Genomic DNA, 8202 nt, shown 5'->3' with positions numbered 1-8202 from the left:
CCTACCAGTAAAAACACAGATAGAGCCCCATGGCACGTCTGTCACCTCACCATTTATTGAATGACTGGACGGATTACACGTCCATGTCTGAGCAGAAAAGCATCTGCCAAGCACCTGCCACCTCTGTGCAGGTATGAGAGGGGACAGGCAGGAACAGGGAGAGGCCGAGGTGCAAGGTAACACCACAGGATCTGCACATCTGGCTGTGTGCACAGGTAGCCATGTACACCGATACAAAGGTCAAAGAAGAAGTAATAAACCCCACCTTGACATAGGTTGCCCACAAAGTTTACACTGTTAATTTCAGTCAGGGCAAGCAAAAGATTAAAAGAAAGGTAGTAAAACAATGCTGGGGAGAAAAAAGGCACATTGTTACTACATCACTAGAAAACAAGGATTTAACAGATTAGTGCATGACAAATGACCACACAAAAAGCAAAACAGCAGTTCAAAAGTCAGCAATACAAGGGCTATCAGAGTGGACTTTAGTAATATATACACCGTACTCGATGGAATGGGATGTCTTTCATCTCTGCCCTGTGATCCCTGGCATAATCCCAAAGATAATAATCGAGTAAAACTGCATTGATCTTCTCATGCATATCCTGACCCTTCTTCTGATAGACCTCCTGAAGGTGTTTACAAATCAATGCACAACACCAAATAGAACAGCCACGGATCTCTACCTCTTCTTTGTCTCCAGATTGGAAAAGTGCTCCTGCAGACACAAGAGACAAGCAATCCATTTACATGGAACAGACAGAAGGCCATGGACTGACGAAATTTGTCAATTTTTCCCCCCTTTCACATTTATTTCACTCTAGGATTCCAGTTCTCATGACTTACCCTGCAATTTATTTCCCCCTTTCACATTTATTCTGCTCTAGGAGTTCCAGTTCTCATGACTTACCCTGCAACTGTTAACAGTGTTGCTGTACATTTTATAACAGTTACTTTAATTTTACCATATTGCACTTAGAAGCTTCCCTCCCATTCAACTCAAGCAACATCCTGTATTCTAAGGAATTGCTTTAGAAGCAGGGTGTACTGCAAATCATATGATCATTTCTTTGTTTGCGGGGACAAAAAAAGAGTTTTTCATTACCGTATACTTTTTAGTATACAATTACTGTACTTCATAGTATAATTTCTACCAGGATGACTGAAGTCTAAGATTTTAAAATTAAAAACAAACAGCCCCCAAAAAGAACTTAATGCAAAGAGAAAAAGGATTCATGGAAGGATAAAATGTCTATGAGGTCTATTTAGTTATATAGATATGCATAAAGACAAATACATGTACGGCCATTCTTTTAAAGTTCATGGGTGACGGCATTAATCTGTTTATCTTCCTGAATATTTCTGAAATTTTATAACAGCAGTTCTACACCTAAATACAGTCATTTTATGGTGCAAAAGAGATTAGCTTATTTTTATTCACTAAAATTCGTGGTTACTAAGTATTGAAGATGAAACCATGCTTAAAAATGAGGTCATAGTCATATGCAATTAGCTTAATTTAAAGCAATATTTTTAATGGATGCTTATAATATTACTTTGCTTATTAACTAGCAGTTCAGTACAAATACAGAGGAATTCCCATGCTTTTATATCAAATTCGAATTAATGACAAAATCATTGTTTCTTTTATGTAAACCTCCAGAATTGTAATATTCTCATGGTTTTACAACAGCAGCTTTTCAGAAACTCATTCAGAAACTCAAAATATCTTTGAGTCTTTTTAATCCCTCCCTTATCAATGTTTAATTCACAAAACACATCTTAATAAAAAGGTAACCTTGATCTCTCAGGATCATGGTTACAGAAAAAGTTCCTTCCTGTTACCTCATCAGTACCTAAGAAATCCCCAGAGGAAAAAAAATGGAAAAACATTTTGTCCCTTACATGGACAACATATTACATTTGAGAACTAGCCTTAGTCTACAATATCAGGCAGTTAGATTATTTGATATTAGCAAGAACAGAACAAACCTTCACGTAGTTTCTTCATTAATTTATCAGAATACTTCATTGCTTTTAAGTGAACAAGAACTTGTGGAATTCTGTAGTCAGCAAATATCGTCAGACTGGAAATATCATCAAAAGAACCATCTCCTTTGCCTTCTAAAACACTCCATGTGTCAGCCACAAGTATTTGTGCCCGTTTGTAGAAAGACACCTTCTTTTTCTGAAGAAAGAAATTTATGGATTATTTAAGTGCCTGATCAATAAATATAGCAAATAATACATTAAGCATATCATATTGTTAAGCAAACATTAGTTAACTAGAACAGAATAAACTGCAACACTCTTAAATATCTTCAAATCTAAACAATAACAAACTACAAACATGGATTATGTAGAATGCTCATAAATAAACTGAAATAAAAAATAGCATAATAAAAGTTACTGCAGCAAATAAAAATTATTTAGAATATGCCTAGATCTCAGAATACATTCACAGATGTTTACTGCCACTTGGCAAACACTGTAGTTGAACGTCCAGCAACATTAATTTTCAGAAACTCTACAGTACATCCAACCTTTTAATTTGACAAGAGAAGCATAATAAACATGTATTGTACTAGACAATTAAAAATTTTTGTTAATTAAAAATTTTTGTTAATCCATTTATCTGTACTGTTAAAAAACCAGAATTCTGGTGAAAAGTTTAATGAATGCTCCTCTTCATTTACTGTCAAGATGCTGTAACTATTCCTGACAGCAAATAATATTTTTTGTCCTTGAATTATAGTCTCCAAAAACACTGTGAAATTCAACTATATTTCAAAGAACAATTTCCAAAACATCCTCAAAACTCCTCCCTTCCCTGTGCCTTATTCTATACTTGACACAGATGCACAAACTTACTTCTAGAGAACATATGTAATTTTGTACCTTAAATAACAAAACACTACCTTAAACATCACACAAGAAATGTAACAAGAAGTAAATAATTAACAGACCAAATTTTATCATAGCTCCTACTGTCCCAAAGCAAGGGTGTCATTCTTACATAGCATTAGGAATTTCCCAGTAGTAAAGTACTGCTGACTGTCTCTAGCACCACACCATTTCACAAGAGTAGAGAAAATCAAAATTAGAATGGAACTTTTCAATTCATGCTGCAGCTTAATTAGGAAGAAAAATATTGTCTGGGACTCATTACTGAGCAGATAAATTTACAATTTCATTGTTTCAATTGTTAACTTTTATATGGTACAGAACATATGAAGTTTATATAAAAATCTCAATATGAAAAAGACTGCGCAGCATTTCGAGTAAATTTTCCCACTGTTTATCAGGAAGCAGGAAAAGCACTAGGTACTAGGATACTACATGTCAAATTGGAAGAACTTAAGAACTTCTTTACTGTGCAAGTGACTGCACTGGCACAGATTGTTTAGAGAGATTGTGGAGCCTCCCTCTTGGAATACACTCAAGAACTGTCTGACTCAAGCCTGTGCCATGTGCTGTGGGATGACCATGCTTGAGCAGGAAGGTTGGACCCACTTATGGTATGGCTCCTTAAACCCTTCCCAGTCTCTGATTCTGTCTGTGAAAGGGAATAAAGAAAGTACAGTTTATAAAAAAATTGAACTATTTTCTACATGGCAATACAACTATATCTTTTTTTTCTGCAACACCTTGCCTCTACAGGAAATAGTACCGTGTACAGGAACATTTCATTCTTCTCTGCAGTACAATGTGCTAATATTAAGGAATATATCTAATTATGACTGACATTAAAAGAAAAGAGCAGTATTGTGTTGGCAAAGAGCAAAATGTAATAGCACAGTCATTAAAAAAAAAAAAAAAGCAAAGAATAGGATCATGAGAATTTTACAACCTCAGTCCCAGGTGATGGATGGTAAGTAAAAGATGAATACATGCAATATAGGGGAAGATCAAAAAGGACTCCATTAAGTCTCTGTTAGAACAGAAAACCCCTGATATATGAGTACAATATAGTCTAAATCTTAAACTGCTGTTGGGAATCAAGTGCAGCACAGCATCTAAATATGAATTATCCTCCAAAGAGAAAAAAGTGTTTTGGAGATTTTGTCTTGGTCTGCATTTTCTTTTTCAGAAAAACTAACACTGGAAATTTCTGTGATTACACATGTAATCATTAAAAGTATTTTGTATATGTATTTGGAAAAACATACAGTCAAATAATTGTGCTAATTTTAGAAGCTTCCCTAGAAGGTCAGCTGTAGCAGTCTGTGATGGTATGGTTTTAATGTACAACTTAACTTATATGTATTTCTCCTTTGGAGAGCTACTGAAAAGCACTGGTTTGCTATTTGGTATTTCACCATCTTTTCAGTTCCCTCCTAACCCTTTAGAAGTCTTACTTGTGAGAGCTTACCTGCTGCCATAAAAATAATATGATCCATGTCACCACCTTCAAAATACATGTCTTGCTTAGTGAAAGCAGATAAAAAGCTTCCATATTCATGCAACAGTCTTTATTACTAAGTCAGTGTTTACAGTCTGGGATAATTTTTAGAACAGTTTTTCATTCTGTAGTCTGCTGCTGCTTTTAAGGAGGCTTGCTTTATAAAGCACTCATCATCTCATGAAACGTATAACGTCAATGAATACAGTCACTATAAAGATAAGAAAATATCACTTTACTTGGAAAACATTCCCTTTCTCATCACAAAAATCATCAAAATGTTACTTTTTATGTTAAAAAACACAAATAAACTCAAATAAATGAAACCAGTAGCTTCAAAGATTAATTCAAAAGAACCTCTGATTTTTTATGCAACTTTATTTTGCTTCACAGCAGGAGACAAAGGAAAATAAAATGACACTTCCTACTGAAGGGCAATAAATGCAACGCAAATAAATGCAAAAGCAAAAATATTGAATCAATGCAAAGGCTCAAAGCTTCAGTGACTGATATTCCAAGAAGCTGAAAAGACTCCACAGACTAGTAACATAGGCTGAACTATCACTAACAAAGTCTTCTAGATTTAAGGATGAAACACCTGAGTACTATGTCACAAGCAACTGAGCACATGAGCGGCTATGTAAGTCACAGGTGCTAAATGAAAGCCGTGACTGTATAAGTGAAAACTGGGAGACAAAAAACATCAGACGATCCCTGCCTAATTCCCATCAGTTTCTTTCAGTAAACGCTTCAGTATGCTGCCAACATTTGTAAAAATGGAAGTTACTTCTAATCTGTAGTGATTTGAGTAATGCCTGTTGAATCAACAGCCGTTAGAGGGTGGAGTCCCAGTAGCTGCGCATTTAACTCTACCAGAGTTTCACTTCCCTCATTAGCTGCTGAGAGCCTTAAGGTAAAAGAAAAAGAAGATGGTGGGAGGAGGGTTGTCAGCAATTCAAGGGAAGTGAAAAAAAAAGAAAAAAGGCTTCCCATTTTTCAGGCAGGAATCATCTCAAATACTATGCATTTTTAAGGAGTACAAAGGAGGTGTGATCTAACTGGGAACTCAAGAGTGTACCAAAATAAATTACAGTAAATTGATAAAGAGACAGCATATGAGAAAAAAGGTACTCCTCTGGTGGGAAAAGAAAGTGACTCTTGTCCTGACTAGTTGTGGACTATCAAATCTCTTTCACTGTTACTGAATAGTTGCATTTTTTTCCTAGAGCTTTAGAATTAACTTACCTCAAATACAGCTTCATCTCTGTAAGAAAGAAAATTTTCCAGTATGATACGTAGCAGTTTCTGAGCACTTTTCTCACTCATTTTAACACAGGTGAGGAAAGACCCTCCAAACTTCTCTAACAGAACGATTCCACTTTCGTTCAGCACCCGGTGTCTTTCTTCAATCAAAGGCAAAGGAACTTCTGTGTCAGAGCGAAATACGTGCCTAACTTGGTCAAGCGTCATGGTGGCAAAATAGGATGGACTGGTGATAGGTATTCCTTCAGAAAAGTGAAAATAAGATATTTAGGCTATCACATAACATAACATATAGACCTAGTGCAGTGGTCTGCTAAAGGAAAGCACTTCTATAAGAAGATCTAAGAAGTCCATCAACTCTTAAACCCACCTTTGCTTTCAGCAACAACTGCATCCACAGAGCTGCTCACAACTAAATTTGTGAGTGCACATAATGTTTTCTTCTACAGCAAATTTCCAACATACAACCATAGAACTATTGTTACTTTTTGTATGTAATTTTCCCCAACTGCTTGGTTTTTGTATTTTAAGTGTGATGTTTACATAGCACACTGGCAAATATATTCAGTATACAACTAGTTTAGTCAGCCTAGGCCTGTTTTCCCATGGATCCTAATCATGCTGTGCATTCACAAAAAGCGTCTTAATGCTAATACCCCCTTAATTTACTAAATAACTATGCAGAAAATTAATTAAAACTTTCATCTATACCTACTAAGAGTTTGGGCTTTTTCTGAAAACAGCAAGAAGCGTGAGTGCTAAAGTAGTGGATTTAAATATGAGACTTTAAAATACTGATTTTAAAATATTGGTTTGAGGGCCATAATGGGTTTCAGACTTACTTTAGACACTCTGATATTTGATTAGTCCAGAGGATTCTCGCTTTATGCCTCATTTTTTCGTTTGCCATGGAAATATGCAACTCAAGAATACATGTGAAATAACCCAAGTCATGCACAGCTGACTACTGGCAATCCTTAAAGTCTTTTAAATGGAAGAGAGAACCCAGTTAGAGCCAAGAGTTAGGTAGTTTCAGTACAAAGGCATTTTGAAAGCGCTTCCAGTTCCCTTCTCCAAGCTCTGTGGGACGCCTGCACATACAGAGCTACCGACACAGCGAGCAGCACTTTCCAAGAGCGTGTCCCAGTTCCGAGGCGCCGCCTCCATTTAATACACGACGCTCGGCTCCCGATGCCCCTCGCCCGCAGCCCCGGCCCGGCCCCGCTGCCCCGGCGCTCACTGACCGTCGTCCAGGGCCCTGTTGACGGCGGCACACAGCGACCAGTAGCCGCTGTAGGTTTTGTCCTTGTACTTCACAAGGTACTTGCACTCCTCCTGCTCGGACCAGAAGGAGAAGTTGAGGGTGTCCACCAGGAACACCCAGTCTACAGCCTCCTTGTCGGCGGCCCGGGGGTTCAGCTCGTGTAGGCTTTTCCACCCCGCCAGCCCGAACTCTGCCGCCGAGACTTTGTCGAACAGGCTCTCCGCCACCCGCCGCGCTCCCTCCTCGTCCACGGAGACATCTTTGCTGTGCTCGGCTATGAACTTGGCGGACTCCAGGGGGGACGGGAACACCTCCATCCTTGGCAGGAAACGCGCACACTGCCAAGCCAGCCTCCCCGCCGCGCTTCTCGCGGGGCGCGCACGGGAAGCGGCCCCGGCCGCTCGGCCCCGCTCTCCGCCCCGCGGTGCTGCCGCTGCGCGCAGGCGCGGGCGGGGCCCGGGCGGCGCTCGGGGCCGAGCAGAGCCCAGGCCCGGGGAGCGCCTGGGCCGGCACGTTCGTGCTGAGTCGCCCCCTCAAATCCTGCCAGGCTACAGCAGTGGGCAGACTCGGCTTCATGGCAGCGAAATTTTCCACAAGATTCCCATCATTGAAAAAGAGAGGGATATAAAAACAAAAATCCAAAAACACAACTGACAGATGAACGAACAAAAATATGCGTGTTAAGTTACTGAGCTCTTTTCCGCAATCAAAACAGAAAAGAACCAAATGAAAGATAGTCCAAAACTCCTTTTGCATACATATGTAAGTTGGAAGCAGAGAGAAATTCAGCCTGTTTTAGGTCACTTGCATTTTGCCCAAACCTAGGCTTTGATTGCAGCCTTCTCTAGAATTGAGGTACCAATCTGTGTACCAAGCCAGTTGACATCTTTCTACAGAATTCATTAGCCTCTGCCAAGGGAGCCAGCCTTATGCATAACGTTTCAGGTTCCTAGCCTTTACCATGCTATTTTAAAGAGCAGCTGCGTAAAAAGGCCAAGTTTATGCACCACAAATCATGGGGAGGAGGGGACACAACCAACCAACCAATCAAGAAAAACAAGAATCTTCACTTAGTCTGGACCCATCATATCTCCATGTGCCACACACCTTTACACTTTTTAATCTGTTTTTATTCAGGAAGTGAAATTAAAACTTTAAACTATAAATAAAAATGCCAAGGTATTACATGAGATATCCAGAGGTGCTATATATTTTTTTTTAATTTCTCACAAATAATTATTACGGAACTCAACATACATCTGGGAAACAAGTT

General features: G+C 38.8%; 1 protein-coding gene across 2 annotated transcripts; it reads right to left on the bottom strand.

Annotated features, from left to right (window-relative positions):
• Positions 1–32: 32 nt before the first annotated feature.
• QNG1 (Q-nucleotide N-glycosylase 1) lies at positions 33–7377 on the bottom strand. 2 transcript variants are annotated; one of them, XM_002192610.7, is made up of 4 exons: positions 6910–7377; positions 5648–5907; positions 1993–2188; positions 33–718 (listed from the first exon to the last, which is right to left on the bottom strand). In XM_002192610.7, the coding sequence occupies exons 1-4, from the start codon at positions 7244–7246 to the stop codon at positions 486–488; spliced, it is 1026 nt and encodes a 341-aa protein (XP_002192646.4). In that variant the 5' UTR covers positions 7247–7377; the 3' UTR covers positions 33–485. The 2 variants fall into 2 exon arrangements, with proteins under 2 accessions (XP_002192646.4, XP_032600209.3); XM_032744318.3 differs by lacking the exon at positions 6910–7377 and adding an exon at positions 6508–6874.
• Between the last annotated feature and the right edge of the window lie 825 nt (positions 7378–8202).

The sequence above is a fragment of the Taeniopygia guttata genome, chromosome Z, assembly GCF_048771995.1.
Source record: "Taeniopygia guttata chromosome Z, bTaeGut7.mat, whole genome shotgun sequence".
In the NCBI taxonomy this organism is placed as follows: domain Eukaryota; kingdom Metazoa; phylum Chordata; class Aves; order Passeriformes; family Estrildidae; genus Taeniopygia; species Taeniopygia guttata.
The sequence above is the reverse complement of the archived record's forward strand: the minus strand, read 5'-3'. Positions and strand labels throughout refer to the sequence as shown.